This window comes from Phoenix dactylifera, chromosome 2, assembly GCF_051530095.1.
Source record: "Phoenix dactylifera cultivar Ajwa chromosome 2, Ajwa_hap1_PhDact_Kaust_v1.1, whole genome shotgun sequence".
Classification (NCBI taxonomy): Eukaryota; Viridiplantae; Streptophyta; class Magnoliopsida; order Arecales; family Arecaceae; genus Phoenix; species Phoenix dactylifera.
Genome location: NC_143191.1, coordinates 20,166,607 through 20,193,662, shown reverse-complemented (window position 1 = coordinate 20,193,662; position 27,056 = coordinate 20,166,607). Strand labels below are relative to the sequence as shown.

Here is a 27,056-nt window from a genome sequence, read left to right as displayed (position 1 = left end):
AAATGCTAGTTGTTGGCTGTAAATCTACATCTAATATGATCGACAAGATTTATCGTTGGACCATCATTGATTCATATCTTTTTAAACCATATTATGATCAAGCTCACAAAATCATGTATGTAGTCAGGTGTGCTTTTCGTCAGTAATATCACCAAACCATCTGGAATCTCCCTTTGCAGCTTCCAGCTATGAAATTATAAAAATTGATTATTTATCATAAAAATTTATTATAAAATATATGATAAAGACTGTAAATAAAACTAATAGAATAAAAATATAAGAATACAATAAACACAGACAAATAAAAAAGGGAAGGAAAATAAAAGATTTTATAGATCTTTACTTTATGCATCACATCACATAAAAATTTTCCATTTTTAAATGGCAAAGGGGAGAGAAGGCTGAGTGGACTAAAGCGGCGGATTGCTAACTCGTACGAGTTATTCATATCGAGGGTTCGAATCCCTCTCTCTCCACTTCTTCTAATTAATTGGGACTTTCAAATTCAAATTAGATGGGACATTTTCACTCAATGAATCTTAGTTGGATTAGCTTATGTTGTGATATTTACTACAGATAGCTTCTGTCAGGTTACCCTCGCACGCGTTGCGACGATCGCAGCGGAAAAACACGCGCGGAGTCATTTATCTCATGAACGTCCTAGGGAATGTAGATTTCAAAAAAATTCTGAGTTCTCTAACTCAAAAAATTATGAATCTAAGGGAAGATTAAAATTAAACACTAGATTAATTTCAGATCTACCACAATTCTGAATTGTAAAGGATTGTAAAGATCCTATCTTTACCTTTGAGCGGGTAGATCTTCACCGCTATTTGATGATCGCTGTATTTGGTTTGCTTGAAGCCACACAAGCGTCCGACCTCTACAGGTATCCACACGAGGTAGATCGCTCCAAGAACCTTGATCTCACCGGGGTGCTAGCTCTCTTGCAAAGATCTTCTCTTGATAGCTGATTTTCTCTCTCTTTCTATTAACTCCTTGATTACTTTAAGAGGAAGAAGGAGGAAGAAGAAGGACGAAGACGCTGCTTCTTCTCTTGCTCATGCCTGGAAGGAGGGGGAAGAGGGTGGGCGGCTGAAATTGATACACCTCTAATGCTTCTAAGCCCTCACGCCACCCCTCCTTTTATAAGCATCTCATGCTCATCTAAACAAGGAATAATTTCAATGAGAAATCACTCCTTGATTCATCCCTCCAAATTCTACCACACTCCTTACTTAATTCTTGCACACCCCTTACTTAAAAGGGATTGGAGAGAATCAAGGGCTCTCCTTGAGCCGTGTGGCAATCCAAGGTATTGACCCAAAGATTAATTTTGATGATCACAAAACCTTGAAGTATGATTACTAATGTTTGTGTTGCAAGAAGAAAGATAATTTGTTTTGCAAAGAACATAGCAAATGGGAAAAATACAAGAAGGCCCCAAAAGCTCTCAAGAAAAGTTGGAAGAAAGCCACACTTCTTTGGGCCAAGGTTCAAGTTCAAATAATTCAAGTTGGAGGAGCAAATTCAAAGAAAAATTTAAAAGAACAGTCCTCGAGTCGACTCCTGGAAGTTCAGAGTTGACTCTGGCACTCTGGAGTTTCAAGAAACAGTGCTCGAGTCGACTCATACTGTTCACGAGCCGACTTCCGCAAAAAAAGACAGAGAACTGATTTTTAATGAACAGTGCTCGAGTCGACTCCTACTATTCACGAGCCGACTTCCGCAGAAAAAGACAGAGAGCTGATTTTCAATGAACAGTGCTTGAGCCGACTCCTACTATTCACGAGCCGACTCCAGCTTCAGCCGAGTCGACTCCAAGCCTGCAAGAGCCGACTCCACTGCGACTGGGATGCATAACGGCTAGTTTTTCTCAACTCCAACGGCTCTATTTTTGTCTCTAACGGGTAGATTTTTGTTCCCACGCCATCCAAAGCTATAAAATTAAGGGAAGAGCAAAGGAAGAAGTTAATAAATGGGAGCGAACACATAGGAAAGAGATTTCAAAGAGATTTTAAGAAAAACCTCCCAAAAGCACAAAAGGGTCATTCAAAGCAAAAGAGAGAGAAGAAAAGCATCTGAGTGAATCCCAAAGCTTCCTCTCCAACTGTATGCTGTTTCAGTGATCCTCTACCTCGTGCGAAATCAAAAGAGCGTCAAGTAACGAAGAAGCCGAGTTCTTTCATCTGCAAAACTTGTTTGAAAGATTCTTCTCTTTACTTTATTTGTTTATATTGTTATATCTGCCTGTTTGAGAAGTTTGTATTTGTTTTAAACTCCTATTCTGACATCTTGTAACTTGATTCAATCAAGGAATTGAATCAAGGGGTTAGAGTTGTTGGTGAGCCAGTGAAAACCAATGTTGTAGGTTGTAGTTGGTAATCCGGGGAAAACCAACTGGGTTGGATTGTGAGCCCGTGCAAACAGTCGGATTGGTTCTAGTCGGTGAGACTGTGAAAATCGACCGAGTTCGTTGTGATCTCATGAAAACAACAAGTTAGGTTGTGAGCTTGTAAAACAACCGATTGTAATCTGAAGGATTATAGTGAAATTTTCAAGAGGTCTTGGAGAGTGGATGTAGGTGCTGGGGTGCACCGAACTACTATACATCTTTATGTTTGTGATGCTTTATCTTTTGTGCTTCATGCCTTACATTCATACTTGATTATGTAATATCTCTAGCTTTGTTTCCTATTGATTTATATGTGATTGTTTAGAGCTTGCTTAGCTTCCACTCCATTCATACCATTCACATAGTTAAAAATTGATCATACAACTATAAGTTAATTTTAGATCAATTGCACCTTAAAGCCATAGTGTAGTTACTCTAGCTTAATTTTCCACTGCTTTACTTGTAATTGCCTAGAGCTTAAGTAAGATAACATCTTATCATTCCGCTGCATTCAATTCAAAGTTAATTAGGGAACATAATTTTTAGAAAACCCAATTCACCCCCCCTCTTGGGTTGTCACCTTGGGCAACAAGTGGTATCAGAGCAGGTGCTCTCTTGTCATTTATAGTCCTAACCGACTAGAGCCAAAGATCATGGCAACCCCGTATAATGTATTATTTTTCGAGGGACTTTCCACAAACAGACCCCCACTGTTTGATGAAAATAACTATATTCAATGAAAAACTAGAATGAAAATCTTTGTTCAATCACAAAATTATGAGTTATAGAATATCATAACAAATGGCCCTCACACACTCTCTCAAACTGTTAATGAAAAAGACTTAGCACAATTGAATGCTAATGCTATGAACATACTATATTGTGCTATCCATAAAACTGTATTTAATGCAATCTCTGCATACTTATCTGCTAAGGAGATCTAGAATACGTTAGAAAATATTTATGACAAATTCCAGATTAGCTCACATGTGCCTCAATTACATACTAACAGTGAGCCTGCAGGAAAAGATTTTAAATTTCCCAATCAGAAAGAAAGAACAACAAATGAAGAATTCGGTGATGAAAACAAGGATCCATCCTCAAACACCGAAAAATTCAAAAGTTTTCTGAAGACAAAGAAGAAGAGGAAGCGAGAAAGGAAAAAAGAGATAAAAAGTAAGAAAGCCTCGACCAAGAGTGAGTCAAGCAAGAAAATAAAAGCTAGGAGCAACAATGATGACATCAGCTCCAAAGAACTACAAGAGGTAACTAACTTGTGCTTTATGGCACAAGAAGACGAGGTAAAATCTGAATCTAATTTTACATCAAATGAATTACAAGAAGAATTCTCTATTGATGAATTATTAAATATTTTTCATGATTTGTATAGGGAATGTAAAAAATTAGTTATGAAAAACAAAAATCTTAAAAAACTAAATCTAGAAATGTCAGAAAAAACAAATTTTACCGTTGAAATGAAAGACAAATTAAATTCTGAGAATGAATGCTTAAGGATAAATTTAGAATAATTTAGAAAAATCAGAATTTAATTAAAGAAAATCAAAACTTAAGTGAAGAAATTAACCAATTGAAATCTTTTATTAACAAATTCACTGTAAGTTCAGAAAGATTAAAAATGATGTTTGAAAGCCAATATGCTGTTTTTGATAAATCAAAATTTGGCTTGACTCCTTCGCTTAGCAATGAACCCCTAAAGAAAAAGGTTATAAATTCGTCAAGCAAATCATCAAAAAGGATAATGTATTTTAAACATAAAAAGAATGGGCATAACAACTTTACCTATAGTTCTAGTACAATAAATCAAATGGTAAAGCTATTACTATTAAATAGATTTGGGTTCCAAAAGGAACCATATACTCTAACCCTCGAGGACCCAAGCAAGCTTGGGTACCCAAAATAAAAATATGAGGATGTAGATGTAGGTGTGCCAAGCTACCCATGGAACAAATGAAACCTTCATGCAAATGGGTACGTTGACACGTAATTACAAATAAGTCTTAATTTATTCACTAAATCTAGTATAAGGTTTAACATTCTACATCGTGTATTGAGATTATCTTTGTTTGGAATTGCGATACTCTTTGCATTAAAGCCTTTAATACCTTATATATATGTTAAAGTTTATTTCAGTGATCTTAGCATAAAAAAATTTTTTAGTGCTTGCATGATGATAAAAAAACAATAAATGAATATACATATAACTTTCTCTTTCAAGTTTTCAAAATCTAAATTCCCTCTCTAGTACTCTAGTATAAATGTTCCATGCTGATTTCATGCCTTCATGTTAAAATCTTATTGAGCATAATATTTAAAAAAAAAATCTTATTTCATCTCTTGTTAAGGTATGAATATAATTTATCATTATATCACTCATTCCTTATGTGATTATTTAAAATATATTATGATTTGCTCTATAAGTCATATGTATGTATCATATGCTAAATCATAATCAAATCATAATTATTTCATTCATAAATGATTAATGTGTCGAGATCATAATGAGAAACTTTATTAAAAAATTTTATAACAACAGATTGTTTTCCCTTTACAAGTAATTCTCAAGACTATTCTAAAAAAAAACAAAATCAATAAATTTGATCTTTAAAATATCTCATTGAACATAATCATTGTATCCATGATCAATATCTTTCTCTAAAGTTATCCCAAATTCCGTTGATTAACTTTAATTCATCATGTTTAATCTGAGCATAAAAATCTTTTAAAGCATGAATATTAACTATATCTCATAAGTCGAAAATAATATTTGTATTTGCTCTAAAAGAAGATTGCTTATCTCCCTGAAACATGATTATTTGTGTTGAAAGCTGAATCATAATCAGAATTTTGATAGAAACAACTGTTTAAGATAATTTGATTAAAATCTAACTTGTATATCTTATTGATAATTATTTTGAGCAAATAGAATCTAAGCTAAATTGATTTTGAAAACAAGAAATTGATTTGACCTTGATGAATCTTTCTATTGCCTCACATGCTTGTCCTTGAACCATCTTGCTTAATGAAACTCTCTTTAGTTCAAGTGACTTGTACTTGCTTATATTTAGGCAATCTCTTGAGTAGAATGACTCAATATTCAATTATTGTCATGTCTTATTTTGAGTCATCTAGTTAAGAAATATGTTGTATGAATGTTTTGTATCTTGAAGAAACTAATGACTTCTCTTCAAGAAAGAAAAAGATTTTTCTAATAATGCAGGATCTATGAGCAAGAAATGAGAGATTTCAACTTGAAGGTCACCTCCATGTAAGGTACAATAAACACTCACATGCAAACAAAAGAGAGGACCTTCTTCAAACAAAAGTTTACACATAAGAAATCTAGTAGGTATTTGACTTGAAGAATGCAGAATGAATTGGTAATTTTAAATACCCCTCTTGCAAATTAGCTGAGCAAAGTCAACAACTTAAATCCTATTGTGACACGATTAAAGTTTTTGATTACTAATTTCTTGATATCATGTCTACATATGTATTGATTAACTTATGCTTTTGGAGATTGTTTCATGGTTTGCCTAAATTGGAAAATACCTTTGCCTATGTGATGCATAACCATAAAATACACAAGTTTATGCTTCAAACTTTGATTCAAAATAACTTGTGATCTTTGAGCATAATAAAAATGATGTTTCCTTGCATGATATACATTTAAATGATATGCAGCATATTAGATTATTTCTTTATTCTGCTCTTTCATGTAAATCACTTGAAAATAACAAAAAGAGAGAGATAAAGAAAAGAGAATGAACATTGTTCAGAAAAAGTAAAAGCTAAGTAAAAATAAATACTCAAATCTTAAGTAAAAGCAAAACCAGCAAAGTATACTCAACACATTTGTGAGGCTTGTGTGAGCAATCTTTTGAAAGGGATAAAATTTTGAAATCTTGTTGAAAAATCTAAAAACTTGACTATAATTGGAATAAAATTAAGTTTTTCAGAAATGTACTTAATGAAGAAAAATTGGTGATTACTAAAAGATTCAATCAAGAAAATATAAAATAGATCTTGATGAAATCATTGCATGATTAGAAGCCAAAAAGATCACCATTTTCAGTTGACTGCTTTATGAGCCTTGTATTTTGTCAAATGAATGTGTAGAATGTATTTCTGTGTGATTATATCATTAAAGAAGTTCTATGTAAAAATAATCATCTATATTTGAAAAACATTCATTAGTAGGTTCGCGGTACCGATGGTACCGACGTACCGGTCGGCTCCGGTAACGGTACGGTACCGGTGCCGAACCGAGCCGAACCGATACCGTACCGATAGGGCACATTCGGCCTGGTTTCGACCCCATCGTCGTTTTTTTTTTTGGAAGTTCTTTCACTTTTGGATATTTTTTTTAATGTTTTTATGTTTAGGTTTAAGGTTAAAACTAGATGATGCAACTTATTACTTCCAAATAATTCAAATAATGAGATGAAGAATATAAAATATTTTCAAATTAAGATACAATCAATTACATACATTTAAAGCACTCTCGGATATCTAAAATCGGATCGAGTGGCGATGCTTCTCGTCAATATCTGGATCATCAGCATAATATAGAGGCAGATCAACCCATCTCTCTAACCAAACGGCATTGTAATCTTGTATGCTCAATCCTCGAGGAATGCGCGTCGGATCATAAGAACTCTCGGATCTCTCGCTGAAGCTCTGGCTCTGAGAGATCTTGATAAGGGGCCCATCCGAATATGCCGGCACCAAAATCCGACCCGTAAGACCCTTCGGGCTGCGCAGGGTAGTAGCCACCGGAAGATGACTCCGATGCACCATATCCATAGGCTGGCTGAGGCCGCGGATGATAGGAAGACACGGAACTTGATACATCAATGGATCCGACTCCACATGGGAGGTCATCTGCAGCTGCATCCTGGCCTCTTGAACGACCTTGAGGAGCTCTTCTTCGATATGCAATGGTATCCGACCGGCCTATATCAGACGGCCTACCGTGGTCCGTATCTTGTGTAGCATGCGTAAACTGAGACTCACCGGTGTATCGAAAACCTTCCTCCGACTGTGTCTCATAAGTAGTACCATACTGTCCTCCACTTCCTCCATGGCTAGTAGATCCATCACCACCAGAACCTTCATCGCTGCTGGTCCAAGTCTCCTCGACACTCTCCATTGGGGCCCTTTCCTTTCCTTTTCTTCTTTGCTGGGATTGATGCCCTCCTGATCGAGTCGACTGGGTACTAGATCGTCCTCGTCCTCGCATGAGAGGATCATCTCTCTGAACGGGAGCATCGTACCAGTCATGCGGTGACTGGCTCCCCTCTAGCCACGTCATATCAGCTGTAGGAGTGCGTGGAATGTTGCGCTCAGCCCATTGCTGTGGATCGACTATAGCCTCGGTGGCTATGATGCTGGCTGGTCGTCGAGGCGATCCTGACTCATCAAGCTCGGGCTCGTGCTGCTGGGCCGCAAGCCAATCGAGCATAGGATTATCATCATCATCGGTAAAAGTCCTATAGATGGGATCTGCATACTTGAGCTCCACTTCCTTCTGAATGCATTTTAGCCTCAACCGCAGATTGTAGTGCACATAAACTAGGTCGTTGAGGCGCTTTTGTGTCAAACGGTCCCTCTGTTTGCTGTGGATAAGGCCGAAGGTGGACCAGTTGCGCTCACAGCCACTCGAGGAGACCGTTTGGGAGAGGATCTGGATAGCTATCCGCTTAAGATTTTTTGCGGATCCGCCAAAATGAATCCACCATTCAGCTGCAAAAATATTGAAGATAATTACATTTTACATATATGATGGCCTCATATTTGAAGATAATTCAGATGCAGAGGTGTCTTGCAGATTTGTATTGTACATAGATTCATAGTTGTCTTGCTCACGACAGCTGGTCGCTGTCCAAAGCTATGGCTGCCCTCTCTAAATAATTTGGTCTGTGGAAAGAAGCTTGTTGTAGTATGTCAATAATATAAGATCCGATATATTTACATATGTTATTAAATCATAGTTACCTCTTCTATACATGACGCGGCGACTTCTGGATCAGGCTCCATCTTATAAATAACATTACGCAGAGCATGAAGAAGTTCATCATCCATACCAATTCCACTCTCGTACTGAAACCGGAGATTCAGATAGTATGCTGCACATAGATGACACCATCTTAGTATAATTATACAAATATATCAATCAGTATAATTATCAATATTATCGCTTACCTGCTAGATGCAATTCCCTACCCATTTGGGCTCCCCACCGATGCTCAATGATGTCGATGTACTCCTGGGCATGGGCTACATCTGCCTCCATGATCTGAGCCTTTGCCTTCTCCATCATGTGATACAAAAAGCCCATCTGGGGGTACCTCTCGCTATCCACGACCCGCAGCACTTGATATAATGGTTTGATAGCCTTAACTATCGCATTGGCCCGCTGCTAGAATGACTGCATGTTTACCAAGTTTTACATTCTGCTTCCTTCAGTGCGGGCCTGGGCATATCTACTTTCCTACCACTCGGAACTGACAAACATCTAAAGTAGGGCTCCTTTCTTCTCGATAAGGCTATCAAGTGCAATGTAATTCGTAGCAAACCGTGTGACTCCTGGTCTAAGAATTTCTCCCCTTACATACTTTCTCCTTAATGAAAGAACCCAAGTATGGCTATAAATATACCTGGTGATGCGTTAGGCTATCTCCACCGTATGTTGCACTCTACGGATCTTTCCAATGTCCATCAGGATGAGGTCGATGCAATGTGCAGCACATGGGGTCCAGAAAATTTGTGGTCGCCGCTCCATCAAGACCTGCCCGGCCAACTTATATTGCGGCCCGTTATCAGTGACGACCTGCACGATATTCTCCTCTCCAATCTGATCAATCACCTCATCCATAAGTCTGAGGATGTATGAGGCGTTGTGCACCTTATCCGAAGCATCAACTGACTTGTGAAAGAAGATCTTCGTATCACAGTATGTCAGAAAGTTGATGATGGCCCGCTTTGTCGGACCAGTCCAACCATCACACATCAGAGTGAGCCCATATATGGGCCACTTGCTCTTATATGAGCCAATCCAATTCTCTAGCTCCTCCTTATTGTTGTCAAGAAGCTCACCGTAGATATCCCTCGGGCCTGGAGGATCGACACCGAAACCGGCAGACTGTATGGCAGAAATGGCAGACTTGTAGTATGTATTGTCTGCAGCATTCGCTGGAATGTGGCTGAAGTGGAACCAGGATCCAATAGCTCGCCACATATCCTTCTTCTCCTTCTTCCACATTGTGTCTACCCATTGCTGCTTCGAATCTCTCCTGGGGAAGGCATGCGGATCTACATCATGGATTGACGCACCTGGTGGAATCCCTCCGGAAGACTTCTTTCGGCCACCAAAACCACCCAGGATAGATGCAATCCGACTACGTCCTCTGCCCTCGCCCTCCCTGACTGAGATTGTCCTTTGAAACTCTGGATCTTATCTGCTTCCACCAGAACCGACGCCCGACTCGAAAAACGAGGACCCAAATCGAGCCCGATGCCTCGCCACCTCCTCCTGTTGCCACCGATCATCCAGACTCGCCCGCATGGCAGCCTGGATCTGTGCCTCCTCATCTGGACCCTCGACCTCCTATGACTCCATCAAGTGATAGGAAGGTGCTTCTGCAGCTTGGTGTTCCACCTCCGCTTTCTGCTTGGCAGCCCTCTCCTTGGCTGCTTTGATCTCAGCGAGGTTTTTCCTCATCAGCTGATGGATGCTCGGTGGGCACTCCGAGCATGCAGATATCTCACGAGAATTACCGGCTAAGTGCTGCTTTAATCTGGTTACTCCTCCTTTGAAGCACTTGTAGCAATAATTGCACTAAAACTGATGCCGTTCACCGCGCATCTTCCCATGCTCCCAGCTAATATTACGCTCTTGGGGTTGCCCTCTCCTTGATGGCTCCATTCCTACAACCATATTAATTTTTTTCAATTTCTATTTTTTTGTAATTAAAAATTAATGTTTAAATTTTTTAATTAAATTTTAAATTATATAAATTCTGTAAAAATAAAAGTTAATGTCACCATTAACATCGTCCATATATCGACAACATATAAAAAATTCAAGACGAAATGGAATCATTGAATCATTTCCTATTTTTTGGCAATTTTTGACTTAATTTTTTTAAGCAATTTAAATGAAATATTAAAAAAACAATGTAGGGGAAAGAAATTTTACCTTATTTAGTTTTTGCTGGATTTTTCTTCAAGAAAAACGACGCTCTCCGACCTTTCTAAATTTTTTTCACGCCTTTATCTTTGCCTTTCTCTTCTTTTCCTCCTCCTTTCTCTCTACCTTTCCTTCACCTAAGCTGATGGATTTGGCTTCAGCATTCGGTCGGCTTTTATAGCCAACCGTTGAGGCACTGTGGCACTTTTAAAAGTGCCACTGTGAGCCACAGCGCGGCACTTTCGAAGTGCCGCACTGGCACTTTCGATCGAAGTGCCGCACCGGCACTTCCGATCGAAGTGCCGCACCGGCACTTCCGATCGAAGTGCCGCACAAAGCGGCACTTTCGATCGAAGTGCCGCTCACTGTGGCACTTTCAAAGTGCCTCTGGCCAGCGCTGTGGCACTTTGAGTGGCACTTCTTTCAAGCATATACCGGTGCGAACCGGCTCGGTTCGCACCGATTCAAGCTCATACCAGTGCGAACCGAACGGTTCTCACCGGTTCGAGCATATACCAGTGCGAACCGGCTCGGTTCGCACCGGTTCGAGCATCGAACCGAACGGTTCCGACCCATATTGGGTCGGAACTATTTTATACCCCAGAACCGACTGGTACAGGCCGGTTCAGCAGACCCTGTTCATTACAAACATGATAAAGCACTATTTAATTTAGAATAAGCACCAAGAGCATGATATGAAAGTTTAAGTAACCTTTTGATAGAAAGAAATATTGATAAAACTATGTATCAAAAATTTTGATATCGTAATTGCTCTGGCATATATTGATGACATTATTTGTGGTGCTACTAATGAAGCTTTATATGAAGTTTCTATTAAGCTCATGCAGGGTGAGTTCGAAATGAGTAAAATAGATGAACTAACATTTTCTCTCGAACTCCAAACTAAGACAAACAAGAAAGGGGATCTTTATTGGCCAAAGTAAGTTCACAAGAATATTCTTATAGAAGTTTGGCATGAAGAAAGGTATGTCTATGACCCCATTTTATAGAGTTTAAAAATGATGAGCAAGGTAATTCTATTGTTATCATTATATCATACAACTTGTAGGACAAATTATATGCTCATTTTGTGCTTATATGCAAAGATATCAAACTAATTCAAGTATCACATTTAATTGATATCAAAAGATTCAAAAAAAATATATAAAAAAAATCTGTTAAGAAAATAAAATCTAAGATTATAAATTAATGAAATACTTAAGAGCTTTGACATCAAACAAGATTCTCATAAGATGTAATGATTCTAATATCAAAAAATTTAATGAAGAATCAAATTTTGCTCTCTATATTTAATTACATAAAAATAAGACATTATTTCATAATACATCACGCTCAAACTAAAAAGATCATAATTGGATCAATTAACACTAAAATTATATATCCGACTGGTACCAAGATGATTCCTTAAGTGAAGATAAATTTAATGAAATTATATATTCACATCTAGATAAACTATGTTTTAATGCATATGATTGTAAAAGTATACAAGAAGCTTGTGAAAAATCAAATGAAGTTTCAATCACTTGAAAACACACTTTAAGGATAAAATCAGTGCAAGATTATATTTAAATAAGGGAAGTTATTTGAAAAGAATTGATTTTGATCCTTGATATGCTTGCTCTTAATATTTTAATACATGTTGTTATGACTTAATACATAATATGTTTTGCATGTGGCATGATGTTTTGAATTATGGGTTCTCAATATTTTGTAATGCTCCATACTTGGATAATTTGATTAAAACATATTTTATCAACAACAATTTGGAATGTATTTTAACTTTGCACACAAGTCTTTGCTTCACCTTTGTTTTCAAAATAACTTGTGTTCCAAAGCATAATAAAAAAAATTATTTTTACTTGCATTTCATACTCATCAATGATATTTTTTGGATTCATATCAAAAATTGCTTATTAAATCAGTTTCAATAGTCAAATGTTTGAAATACTAAATAAAAAAAAATTTCTAAATATTATTAAAAAAAAATTCAGATTTGTCGTTCACGATCATCTTTGAAATCTGAAAGTTGAATAAATTTGCAAAAAAGAGAAGAGAAGGATATCTCTATTTAGGCAAAATGAATTGATTTTGATTTATCTTTCAACTTGCCTAACTTTGGTACATAATGTTCTAATTTGTACCAAAACTCAATATTAAATACAAAGATTCTGAATGTGCTCTAATGTGTTTGAAAATATGTATTTTCAATCGTAATGATTTAAGATGAGCTACAATGTGGAAGATACATTTCTCAAATTATAATTTTGAAAGCCTCCTTGAAAATCTTTATGAAGTTCAGAATCTGATTTTGTATAAAAGCTTAAACTTAATTTTGATGCCTTGGTTGATTGCCTTGATATGCATCCGAAACATATCATTATGTATCTTATAAGTATACTAAAATTGGCTAAATGATGTGTCTTTCAATGATCTTGATTGCGAACAAATGTTTCTAAATATATAATTTTATTTTGATATTAAAAAGATTTATTGTGTTTCATGTATACATTGCTGTGACACTATGATTAAGAAATTGAGTTCTATAAATATACACTTCAATGATCATCTATATGTTTTCTCTCCTGCATAATTAAGGGCCTCTATCATTAAAAGAAAAAGCTTTTTTTTAAAAAAAAAGTGAATGATCTCAAAGCTAGAAACATTTCAACTCACTCAAATAATTCTTAAAGGAAAGAAAATGTAATTGCTTTTGAAAGAAATTGAAGCTTCAAAAGAGTTATTTTCTGATTAATATTTCAGTGCATATTCTCAAAAATTAAGAGAAAGCATGACTTGTTCTTGAAAGATTAAAAAGAGTGATTGCTATAAATTTTGAAAAATTCTAGATCACTCTACATTCTTGATATCATAGAATTTCAGTTTTATTCACACTTATCATTAAAATCTGAAATTCAACTAAAAGAAAAGAATGATTAAAGAAGAATGCATCTTTTGAGGAGGAGCTTTAGATATTCAATCTCTTTGCAATATGCATCTTATTCAAAAGTCACTTTCATTTGATGCATTCCTTGAATGTCTTATGGATTGATTTGATTCAAAATCTGGATTTTTATCTGTACTTCATTAGTAAATCATTTATTTTGAAAATAAATTGAAATGGATTCCATTTATCTCGGTATCAAAAATTTATTTTGGAATCCACTAATGAGCTCTTGTTGGCTTGCACTTTAGTTTTTCAATCCTATGCCAACTCATCTTGCTTGATTTTGATGCCTTGACTTTTAAAAGAAGCAAGAGAATTATCAACAAAATTTTGAACTTTATGTATGCTCAAAGATATATCATGAAAGAATTTTGAATTCATTAAGAATCATAAATTCAACATAATCTTATGTTTTTCGAGAATATAAGCTTTGATCTTATATTATATTCTGAAAAATTAATTAGATTGCTCTCAGGTTGCTATATGATTAATATGTTTGGACAAAGAGTTTAAATGAAAATTTTCTGTTATTAAAGATCTTTCAAAAAAAAAAAAAGAGAAAAAGAGTTTTGATGTTCATTCGTGCTTTACTTGAATATCATTCTTGATACTTCTTGAAATAACTTGGCAAAGATTCCATCTACACTTAATTTGAAAAATATTTTTGGAATCTACATTTAGAGATCTCTTTTTGGCTCGTATCTCAAATGTCTCATTCTTATAGCCAAACTTTTCATCCTTGATCTCCTTATAATTTACTTTGAAATTATCTTAATTAGCTCTGATCTATGCTCATTAATCTTACCCTGACACTATTGCCTTAAATGACATGATTCATATTCTTGCAATAATTTGACATGCATTGAATGAAAATTAGAGTACAATAAGGGGGAGAAATTAGAGTATATGTTGCTTCATATTTCATTATCTTGTAACCTTTTTGATGTTGTCAAAAAGGGAAAAAAATATTTGAGTATATGCTCATAATGCTTATGTTTTTGAATTGAATATAAATCAGCTTAGATTGAAATGTGTTGATTATGTTAAGCTGCTTAAATCTAAAGCATTATCATGAAATATATTTTAAAGATGCATGTTTTCTACTTCGTGCAACTTAGCTATGCATTAGTTCTAGAACACAATCTATTTTATATTGCATATACTCCAAATTTTGTCATCATCAAAAAGGGGGAGATTGTTGACCCAAAGATTAATTTTGATGATCATAAAAGCTTGAAGTATGATTACTAATGTTTGTGTTGCAAGAAGAAAAATAATTTGTTTTGCAAAGAACATAGCAAGTTGGATAAATACAAGAAGGCCTCAAAAGCTCTCAAGAAAAGTTGGAAGAAAGCCACACTTCTTTGGGCCAAGGTTCAAGTTCAAAGAATTCAAGTTGGAGGAGCAAATTCAAAGAAAAATTCAAAAGAACAGTCCTAGAGTCGACTCCTGAAAGTTCAGAGTCGACTCTGGCACTTTGGAGTTTCAAGAAACAGTGCTCGAGTCGACTCCTACTGTTCCACGCAGAAAAAGATAGAACTGATTTTTAATGAACAGTGTTCGAGTCGACTCCTACTGTTCACGAGCCGACTCCCGCAGAAAAAGATAGAGAGCTGATTTTCAATGAACAGCGCTCGAGCCGACTCCTACTATTCACGAGCCGACTCCAACTTCAGCCGAGTCGACTCCAAGCCTGCAAGAGCCGACTCTACTGCGACTGGGATGCATAACGGCTAGATCTTTGTTTCCACGCCATCCAAAGCTATAAAATCAAAGGGAGAGCAAGGAAAGAAGTTAATAAGTGGGAGAGAACACATAGGAAAGAGATTTCAAAGAGATTTTAAGAGAAACCTTCCAAAAGCACAAAAGGGTCATTCAAAGCAAAAGAGAGAGAAAAAAAGCATCTGAGTGAATCCCAAAGCCTCCTCTCCAACTGTGTACTATTTCAGTGATCCTCTATCTCGTGCGAAATCAGAAGAGGGTCAAGTAAAGAAGAAGCCGAGTTCTTTCATCTGCAAAACTTGTTTGAGGGCTTCTTCTCTTTACTCTATTTGTTTATATTGTTATATCTGCTTGTTTGAGAAGTTTGTATTTATTTTAAACTCCTATTCTGACATCTTGTAACTTGATTCAATCAAGGGATTGAATCAAGGGGTTAAGGGTTGTTGGTGAGCCAGTGAAAACCAATGTTGTAGGTTATAGTTGGTAATTTGGAGAAAACAATTGGGTTGGATTGTGAGCCCGTGAAAACAGTCGGATTGGTTCTAGTCGGTGAGCCTGTGAAAACCGACCGAGTTCGTTGTGATCTCGTGAAAACAAGTTAGGTTGGGAGCTTGTAAAACAACCGGCTGTAATCTGAGGAATTATAGTGAAATTTTCAAGAGATCTTGGGGAGTGGATGTAGATGCTGGGGTGCACCGAACTATTATACATCTTTATGATTGTGATGCCTTATCTCTTGTGCTTCATGCCTTACATTCATACTTGATTGTGTAATATCTCTAGCTTTGTTTTCTATTGATTTATATGTGATTGTTTAAAGCTTGCTTAGCTTCCACTCCATTCATACCATTCACATAGTTAAAAATTGATCATACAACTATAAGTTAATTTTAGATCAATTGCACCTTAAAGCCATAGTGTAGTTGCTCTAGCTTAATTTTCCACTACTTTACTTGTAATTGCCTAGAGCTTAAGTAAGATAACATCTTATCATTCCGCTGCATTCAATTCAAAGTTAATTAGGGAACATAATTTTTAGAAAATCCAATTCACCCCCCCTCTTGGGTTGTCACCTTGGGCAACACAGGAGAAGAGGAGAAAGAGGGGGGCCCTCCATGTGGCGTGTGGAACCAAAGAAGGAAAGGAGGGGGACGCCCCCTCCTTCCTTTGGGTGTGTGACAAGGAGGGGCAAAGGGCGTGTGACAAGGAGGGGCGAACGCCCCTCCTTGTTTTCTCCCTTGCTATGGCCTGCATGAAGGAAGGGATACTCCCTTCCTTTCATGCTTAAATTTTCTAATCCAATTAGGAAACATTTGGTCTCTCTTGATTAATTGAATCCTAATCCAATTAGGATCCAAATTGGTCTTCATGAATTAAGTTCCTTATCTAATAAGGAGTTCTAATTGATTAAGCCCAATTGAATCAATCAAATTGCAATCTAATTGCAAATCCTTCTTCTTTAACTCACTAACTCTAAGTGGGTTAAACCAATTGTCAATCAAATTGACAATCAAGATCTATTGCGATTCTAAATCGCAATCCAACCGTTGGAACGATCAAAACTTCTAATGTGTATGACCTCATAGGTTCTATTCTGTCTGGTAGTGAGATATATTGTGATCTCCATCACAATATTATTGAAAACTCCTTTCAATGGGTTGAAACAATTTCAACTCTTCTCTTCAAGGTTCAGTGATCATCAAGTGAATGCCTTCGAGTCTCACAATCCATTAGTGACACCTAACAGCATATAATGGCAACCCAGCAGAACGAAATGGATGAACCTCTAGGTGCAGTTAGCGTATGATACAGTACCTCTATCGTAGATTCCGATATGACAGAGGTTATGGATAACTCGTCAAATTCCATTGTCTGTCATATGTCAAATTTATTTGACTCAAGTTCGAGATTGGAAAACTCTTTTTCCAAAACTGCCCTGACGAAGGTCTTTCGAACTTAGTCTCATAAATCACATAGCATCACTCCTAATCTATCAAGGTCGATAGATCCCATCTAGATGCAATACCAATCCGACAGTGAACCTACTGTAGCCAATTTGCACCACAATGACCCTTAAGGCCCATGTTTATGTGCTCGTCAAACTACAGCAACCTCACCGTGATTAGCTAAGGCATCACAGGTCTAATAAGTACTAGTTATACAACTGCAGCATCAAGTCACTGACGAGTGGATAAATATCCAAGTGACTTCTTGCTTTGGTCACGCTCAGTACCCTTGTTCTCTAACAAGCACTTGCACAATCACTCAGTGTCCCCACACTGTGGACTTAAGACTCGTCCATCAAAAAAAATGATCTGTGCACTAATCTCATCGGATTGATCACCATCCTTCGTGATAATCCATCGATCAGGAGCAATTCAGGAATAACTACCTAATGACACATGTCTTAAATTCTCAACTCTTAAGAATATGTCTTATCATCTTATTAATTCCTAGGACAATTCATGGATACATAACATGAATGAATAAAATGCCCAATTTTTATTAATCAATAAAAAGGTCAAGTACAAATTTTATGTTTCAGAACAATTACAATGCGTCTGCCAAATTGGCTTCTACGGCATACTTTTAACGGCTTCTAATTAGGAAATGACAATAATACGTATAACACTGCATTGCCTGATGTTCAGAAACCAACATCTTACATGCTAAGTTCTACTTGAGTGTCGAAATGGGGCCTATAGTATTTCAACAAGTAGCAACTTACTAATCCAACTCTTGAGTGATCTATAAAAAACAATTGAACAAAATGTTTATGCATGTGGTTGAGAACTCACATCAAGCATCTTATTTATCGTAAAACAAACCCGTCTATAGCCTTCTCATGAGGCATCTCATGCTCATCATAAAAACTGACCCGCCTACCCATTCTCGTTAAGCTAAAATCCGGTCAAAAGAATATTAATTGATCAAGATTTATAACCCATGTTCATCATCTAGTCACGCTCTAAGTGTCCAATCAATATAGTGGAGTATTGTAAGGAATAGTTAAGATCTATACTATATATTTTCTGCTTTGGACTTTCATTGAGTTTATTTACGACTTTATCATGCAAAGAGATGAGCATTGACTTCTCTTAAGGTGAAACTGTGATCCCTTAGATAAGCTCGAGCTTTCTATTTATACAAATCAAACAACTTGGAATCCCCAAGATTAAGGTTCGATGGAAATCCAAAAGCCCTAAGTTCTTAAATGGAAGTCCAAATCATCTTGATAGTGATCCAAAAAAAATTTTGATTCCAGATTATCCAAATAACAATAGAAAGATATTGCTCCACCCTACAATTCGAGTCGCCCACTAAAAGGCTAATATCCCTCACTTTCTCTATATAAATAGAGAAGCTTTAGTTGCCATTGGAAAAAAGAAGAAAAAGCCCTGCTTGTTGAAATGAGCACTCAAGGTAGAGACCTCTATTTTCCATCTTGCCATCATCTTGTTTTGTTTCTCCTTTCGTCTCATGGCTAGACATTACTATTGTAATTAGTGTGATTACCTTTCATGGTTGAATGCCATTATATTCTAATCTATGCGATTATTCTATAGTAATTTTGTGAGAATTGCACAACTAACCCATCATCCCTAAGAAGAAACTCTGTTGAAGTTTCAAAAAATATCCAAGAAAATGTGATCATTGAGGTATTAAGTAGGGAACTTTGTTTAATCATTGGATCAAATCAGTAAAGAATGCATATGAATCTATGAAGAAGATTTGCAAGTACTAATGACAAAAGCATATTTCAATGACCATAAGTTTTGAATCATTGAATCATTCATCTAATCACCTTGTTATCAAAAGAATGTTAAAGAACATAAAAGGACATATTATCGTCCAAATTTTAGATCAATCTAATAGTCCGATTGACTTTTATAATGTTTAGATTCTAAGTCCTTGTATATAGATTCCGGATTATTTTCTCAACATCTGTGACTTGATGAGTTCATAGAGGTTGCCTCACAAACTTGATAAAAGATCTAGTTAAACTAGTTAAATAAGACTAGTTAAACTCGCACTTAATTTTTTATGCCAATCTGATAGTCAAATTCATCATGGTATTCCTTGGATCTTGACCAGTAGATCTAATAGATAGACGAACCTACAACTCACAGTCAAATTCATTACGGTATTCCTCGGATCTTAAACAGTAGATCTAATGGGTAGACGAACCTACAACTCTCTGGTAATTTGATGAGTTCCAAACCTCATTTGAGTCATTACAATGATCCTTCTGGACCTCATGGAGTTCAATTAGTAAACTCATTCATGTTTAATTTTTAGGTTGATCTAACTATTAATCATTTCTAAAACTCCCAACATTATAAATAACTTAGCATCTTCGGGTCTCTCTAGCTCTCCAATGCACATGCACATGCACATGCATCACATGGTCCAAGGGCTATCAAATCAAACAACTGCACTAACATTGAGTTAACTCAAGTTTACTGAGTGCCTAGTTAGAGTTGGTTCATTATGATTCATAGCCTAAAATGACAACCTAAGATGAACATAGGTTCCAAGTTAAATTGTTCATGTATGAATCCAACAACAGGTTCACATCTAGACCCAATAGTAATTTGAACCAATTGGATTCAATTTGGGCACTTCTATAGCCTGATCATCTATTGGATCATAATAAATTTCTAGATTAATGAAAATCTCAAAGTTATCGTTTGCTTTATCATAATGGTCATACATTGCTTTGTTGGAAATGGATGAATATTCAACTCAAATGAACATCTCTTTCTGTTACACAGTAGCATTGGGCTATAACAAGCTGTCTTACAATGGCTCTTTGGAAATGATTAACCGTTGGAACGGCATGAAAAGTAAATATGAATGGAATTTACTACTTGAACTCCATGTCCAGATGCATCATTAATTGAATGACTCAAGTGAGTTTTGGAACTTATCAAATTAGAGTTGTAGGTTCATTTGCCAATTAGATCTACTAGTCAGGATTCCAAGGGACATAATGAATTAAACCATTGAATCGACCTAAAAATTGAAGTGTGGAGAGCTTAATTGCATTCTTTAGCTATTTTAAATAGATCTTTAATCAGGTTTGAGAGGCATCTGCTATAAACTTGTAAAGTTGCAGACATTGAGAAACTGGTCTAGAATCCAAATTTATGGACCTATAATCTAAAACTTGCAAAGGCCAATTGGACTAGTAGATTGGTCGGCAATTTGAATGATATGTTTTTCCAATGTTCTATAACTCTTTATGATATCAACGCGGTCAGATGAATGGATCAAAAGTTATTATCATTGAAACAAGCCTTTGTCATACTTCCTACAAATCTATCATAGATTTATACATATTCTTTACTTTGTTGATTTGATCCAATCATTAATCGAGGTTCTCTGCTTAGAACATCAATGGCCACATGTCCTTGGTATTCATTCATCAAAGCTTCAACAGAATTTCTACTCACAGATCATGGAAAAGTTGTACGATTCTCATGGAATCAACAAAGAGTAATCACATGGATTACAATAAAAATTGCATGCAGCCATGAAAGGTGATAGCATGGATTACAATAATAATGGCCATAGCTATGACACAAGAGGAAGAAAAGATGATGATGCTAAGATAGAAAAGAGAGGTCTCCACCTTAAGGGCATCAGCAATGTTTCAATAGGGAGGGCGTTTTCTTCGTTTTTCCAATGGCAACTAATGTTTCTCTAGTTATAAAGAGAAAGTGAGCAACATGACCTTTTCTTGAGAGACTTGAATTCTGGGAGGGAGCAACTTCTTTCAATTGCTTCCTAGATGATATGAAATCAAAATGTCTTTGGATCAACATCAAGACATGTTGGACTTCAAAATGAGAACCTCGGGCTTTTCGATTTCAATTGAACCTTAATCCCGAAGATTCCAAGTCATTTGATTTGTATGTGATAAAAAGGCTTGAAAATATCTAAGGGATGTCAAATTCATCTTAAGAGATAAGTCAAGACACAGCTCTCTATGTGATTAAGTCTTCCACAAATTTAGTGAGAAACCTAAAGCAGAAAACCTCTAATAAACTTTTTATCTGTTCTAGATGATGAACATGGCTTTTAGATTTTGATCTTTTAAAATTCTATGTTCAATAATTCCTTTGACCAGATTCTTTTAAGCTATCATTACACCAAATCTTAATGACACATGCACCCATGCACGTAAAGTAGTTGGTCTATCTTTAAGAAGAACATGATGCCTCACAAGTTCTCAACCACATATTTTCCACCAACATTTGCTCATTCGGTTCTCATAGACCACTTAAGAATTGGATTGGGTTATTATTGCCAATGTGTAGTAGTATTGCAGGTCCCATTTCGACAGTCAAGTAAAACACAGCCGTGCAAGACATTGGATTCCAAAACATTATATGCAATGCTATAAGTATTCCGTCATCACCTAAATAGAAGCCAGTGTAGTGAATGTCGCAGCACTGGCTAATCCAACAAGATTCGTTCTCTGAAAATGTCACTCCCAATGGTGGCTGCCTAGGAAAATATCTAATAGTTGGAGCACCAATTGTGCATTGTTAGGTTGCCTTGATGCAAGGAAACTCACCCATCAGAATGCAACTGCACCAACCATAGGATCATGAGTCAAATTATAGGGTGCTTGGGTTCATTATAACTTGAAGTGCATCAAAGCCAACAACACCTAAGGTAGCTTGAATTTCTACTGGTGGATGTGCACGCATGCCTCAAGAGGGCCAACATTCCTCTTCTAACTCTTGTTCAAAGGAAAATTTTATTTAACTAACCTTCTTTGAGATGAGGCTCTAGAAAGGGTGAGAGAAACCAATCAGATGATGATCAATGTGACAAAAAACTAAATCACTGGTGGTTTCTTATCATTCTAAATTTCTAAGAATAGTTCTAAAGCCTCAGCATAAAGAGACAAGCCAATCCATTGCACTTCGGCCACAGATTTTCTTTGGGCAACAAGACTTAAAGGAAGTTAAAATCAAGTATGGCATTGTGGGATTCTTGGGACTTTGTATTCAAACTGGGCTTGAAAATCATATTGACCAAATCCTCTTTCTTAAAATAGGCTGGTATTGTTGGTACTCCAGCTAACATATCCCTTCTTTGGTTTAACATTGCATGAAGTCCCAAGGCAGTTTGAAAGCATCATGGAAGCAGACTGGCATCCATTCTACAGCCCTTGTAAGGAAAAGAAATAGAAATTTATCAGGATCTGACTCTTGCACATAAGCATCTTACGCCAAGTTTGAGAAACCATTACTTTATTGTGAAGTCCTAGACACAAGATTTTCATACCAAGAGTTCTCCACAACATCAACAACTTCCTCATCTATAAATAGAGAGTAGGCAGGCCTCGAGAGACATAATTTGCATGACTTCGCTGTGCACAACAAGAACCCAAAACGTGGAAGGATCCAATAAGTGAAGAATCTGTTTTACCTAGACACTCATGTCCAGTTCCCATATCATATACATATATGAGTTAGATACACATCGGACACTTAGATACTTATAGAAGTTTATTATTTCAGTTTGTAGAAATTGGTAGAGAGTTGACTCCAACAATTAATTTATCCACTAAAAGTAATGTATAAATTGAGGTTTTGTTCTTTTCAGATATTGGTTAAGAATGTATCAAAATAATTTTACAAATTATCATGTTTCCAAAATTTGGAAGTTTGAATGCGAAACATGCATATAGATCTTAACGAATAATATCATTTAATATTTACTTTTATATGATATTTAAATGCATATACTTTAGTTAAAATTATTTTTTCTATATATCCTTGTATCTCTTTTTTCACCTCATGTTGAGTCAAACACTTAGAAACATGTCCAAATTTGATTCTCATGTTTGTGCCCATACAACAATAACAATAACTAACCATGAATAATGAATCCCTTCAAAACCTGAAGATGGAAAACACACCAGCTGTTGCCATATACAGAGAAAGAAAGAGAGAGAGAGAGAGAGAGAGAGAGAGAGACCAGCACAGACAACCTCAAAATTTTGGTGCTTGTGCTTGCCAACTTCACGAACTAAAGAATGAGGTGGGAGAAGTCAGAGGACCTTCTCTTATCTAAACATCACCCTGCATCATTTCAATATTAGAGAAACTATACACTTCTTCTAAGTGTTACATCAGATGTGAAGAATGGCACCCTGAGCTTTTGTTAAGTTTCATCCGTAAATTATAAGCTCTTTGCATATATGACTATCATGTGGTTAATTGGATTGAGCTTTCAGTTTATAACTCTATGGCCATGCTGGGTTGCATCTTGTTATTCCTTAGAAACCAATGGTAGTTGCTGCATGCTGTCCCATGTGAACCAACCAATTATGTTGATCAAGGCTCACCCATATTCCAAAATTGAGGGATATGGCAGGTTAAACAATTGTGATTCAAGTGGTGAAGATTGCATGCATATGATAGTTGCTGTTACCCCAAGCCAGGTGAACCATCACCAATATCCTATGATGTTGAGTCAAGAAGCCATGATCACATAGCTTCAGCAAGTTAACTGCTAGCATGTTGACCCATGCAGATTTGACAGCAGCACTTCTTTCAAAGCATATAAAGCCTGTGAAAGAAGACTCGTCAAGATTTTTTCTTGCAGGTCTAATTGGTCATCCACTTAAAGGCTGCGAAAGAAGACTCATCAAGATTTGTTGCTTTCGTATACCAGCGTGATCTAATGGAAGATCTAGGAGCTATTGCCTTTGCAATTCAGACTGTAAAGTCTGAATTCTGGGCATATCTACAGAGACCTGATAGATCTAGGAACTGTAGTATCCTCTCCATCGATCTGATTGGTCATCTACAAGACCCTGCAATAAGGCTCATTAAGCTCCTCTATTCTCATATATCAGCCTGATTCAATGGCAAATCAAGAGGATAGCTCCTTGAGTTCAGATTGCTCAATCTTAATTTCAAATAGTCTTGCAGATGCCTGATGATTCCAGGACCATAGCAACCTCTTCATCAAATCAATATGCCATCAATCAGAATCTGCTGAAAGAAGGTTTATCAAGCCTCTTTGCCTCCAGATATCAGCATGATTCAACAATGGATTCTCATCAGCATCCTTTGAATTTTGGGTCAGCTTTTGAAGCCTTAACAGATTCATCAAACATCTATTGATTTCATAAACTTCTCAAACCATTTACAATTATCTGACCAACGACCTGTTTCGAGCTCATCCGAAGTACACTTAACAAGCTTCTTTAGAGCCAACTTAGGCCCTGTTTGGGGGAGCTTTTGGAGGGCCAAAAAGCACTTTCTCGCCCTCCAAAAGTATTATTGGATGAAAAAAAGTGTTTGGTAAAAATTTTGAAAAGCTGTTTTAGTTTTTCCTTTTGAGAGAAGCTCCATTTTGGAGCTTTCCGAAAACGTTATTTTCAGCATTGTCAGGAAGCTATTTTTTTTGACCAAAATACCCCTATTTAACAGTCCATTTTTCCTCCCAAAATCCTCCATCCCACGCCTCTTCCTCTCTCTCACCCTTCCCTCTCTCTCTCTTCCTCTCTATCTCCTTCTTCTCAATGCCGCCGCCTTTTTTTTTTTTTGGGTGAACCCATGGCTGCCCACGGTGGCAGCCACCATGCCGGCCACCACCCGTGGCCGGCGACCCCTCCGCAGGTCGTCGCGACGCCACCCGTGGCGCATGGCCGGCCCGTGGAGCGGCCAGGCTCGGCCGTGGGGTGGTCGGGCCTCCGCCAGCCATGGAACCATGACGTCCCAGCCGCGGGACTGGAGAGACGAGCTGCAGCGAAGCCCCCATGGCAGCCAGCCGTGGGGTGCTTTTTTGGGCGGCGGTAGCCGCACGCGGCGACGTGCGCCCACAATGGAGCTGTGGGTCGGCGATGTCCGCCTGCGGTAGTGGCGAGCAAGCCGCCTCGGCTCCCTTCCGCCGAGAATGTCACTGGCCTGCCGCGGCCGCCGCTAGCCATGGCCCAACCCCCTCCCGCGGCCGCCGCGGCCCGACCCCCTTCCGCGGCGGGAGGAGAAGAAAGGAGAAGAAGGGAAGAGAGGAAGGAAGGAGAAAAAGAGAAGAAAAAAGAAAAGAAAAAGAAAAGAAAAAAAGAAGAAAAGGAAAGAAAAAGAAGAAAAGGAAAGAAAAAAGAGAAAAAAAGAAAAGGAAAGAAAAAGAAAAGAAAAGAAAACAATAAATAAATAAATAAATGCATAAATAAGGAGAAGAGAAGAAAAAAGAAAAGAAAAACAAAAGAAAAAGAAAAGAAAAAAAAGAAGAAAAGGAAAGAAAAAGAAGAAAAGGAAAGAAAATAAAGAGAAGAAAAAAAAGAAAAGGAAAGAAAAAGAAAAGAAAAAAATAAATAAATAAATGTATAAATAAATATGTATATAAATGAATGAATAAATAAATACATAAATAAATAAGATAATAAATAAATATATTTCAATAAAATAAAATAATAAATAAATAAAATATTAGTAATTATTTAACTAATTTTATCATCTAGCTAGAAAATTTGTTAGAGAGATAAATGGTCATCAGAAGGGTGAAAATGAATTTACATTAATAATTATAATATTTTATACATTTATTATTGTATTATACTATAAATATAATATTATATTGCATTATATCATAATACATTGATATGTTATGTTAAATAATTTAATATTATATTAAATTATTATTCTATAGTACACAATGTTATAGTACTATATTATAATGATATTATATTACATTACATTAATATTATACTATATCATATATTTATGTATTAATACATATTATATTTTATTATGCTCTGTTGTATAATACTAGTAATGTCCTTTATGGTCATTTTGTCACACAAAAGTATTTTCTCAGTTTGTTTACCAAACACATATTAAAGTACCATAGCACTTTAGAAATGTAGTTACCAAACAGCAAAGAGCTTTTTATAAAAGCTCTACTGCAAACAGCTCTACTTCCAACAGCTCCCCCAAATAGGGCCTTAATGATGATCCATCAATAGTTACAAAAATTGGATGGCTAGACCAAACAAACTGGTGAATTGGAGCATTAGCCAATCCAATTTCTTAACGGACCGGATCTGCAGCTGACCCAATAGAAACCAGGTTGGCTCGGCTGGTTTTCAAGGAAAAAAATTGCAGGTAAAATATTGTCTATTCAGAAATCTACAAACCACTCAACCATTAAGCAACCGCTAAGCAATGGTTTAAATTTGTTTGTTAATGTATATATGCATACATATATACATGCATGCATGCATCATATATACATGTGTGTGTTTTTGTATCCCGAGTTATTTCAAGCATATTATTACATTTCAATAATAATTTTTCACAGAGAATAAGGTCTTTTCGATAAAAAAATCCAAAAAATGTGTAGTTCACATTATTCTTTTGGATATTTTCAAAACTTTACTATTTAAAATAACTTTAAAAAATCAATATGTATTACAGGGTTTCTATATTATATATCCTTTTTTTAATTTTTCATAAAATAGATGATTCACGATTATTTTCAGTTAATGCTACAAAGTACTGTGAGATATAGACCCATCTCATTTACTAATATTTAAAAAAGATAAATTATCACTAATTATACATGTTCTTCTAACATTATATCTACTTTTTAAATAATTTTAAATTTAAATATAAGCTGAACTAAATGATTGACCCAACAGTCAGACAACTAACCCACCCAGTGACTCAAACCCTTGAGCAGGTCAGTCTTAGTTCAGTTTTTAATAACTATGGATCCAACGGTTGACGATAATC

The 27,056-nt window shown here is 36.2% G+C and overlaps 2 protein-coding genes across 5 annotated transcripts in view; both read right to left on the bottom strand.

The window, feature by feature from the left end:
• The window catches only part of SIP2;1 (small and basic intrinsic protein 2;1), a 51,823-nt gene that overhangs the window by 9,473 nt on the left and 15,294 nt on the right, over positions 1 to 27,056 (bottom strand). The gene's annotated exons all lie outside the window — the stretch shown is intronic.
• Positions 6,438 to 25,459, bottom strand: LOC148714589 (uncharacterized). Its single transcript, XM_089929308.1, has 3 exons — positions 9,116 to 25,459; positions 8,610 to 8,815; positions 6,438 to 8,186 (listed from the first exon to the last, which is right to left on the bottom strand). Exons 1-3 carry the CDS (start codon positions 9,675 to 9,677, stop codon positions 7,062 to 7,064), a joined length of 1,893 nt encoding a protein of 630 aa, XP_089785434.1. The 5' UTR covers positions 9,678 to 25,459; the 3' UTR covers positions 6,438 to 7,061.

Excerpts from the sequence above, each read along its gene's own strand:
- LOC148714589 (XM_089929308.1), bottom strand. The coding sequence starts at position 9,677 with ATGTGGAAGAAGGAGAAGAAGGATATGTGGCGAGCTATTGGATCCTGG. Across the intron at positions 8,816-9,115 it reads GATGGACATTGGAAAGATCC|TTAAGGCTATCAAACCATTA; the intron begins GTAGAGTGCAAC and ends CCAATGCGATAG. Across the intron at positions 8,187-8,609 it reads TGCATCTAGCAGGTAAGCGA|AATGTAATTATCTTCAATAT; the intron begins TAATATTGATAA and ends TCATATATGTAA.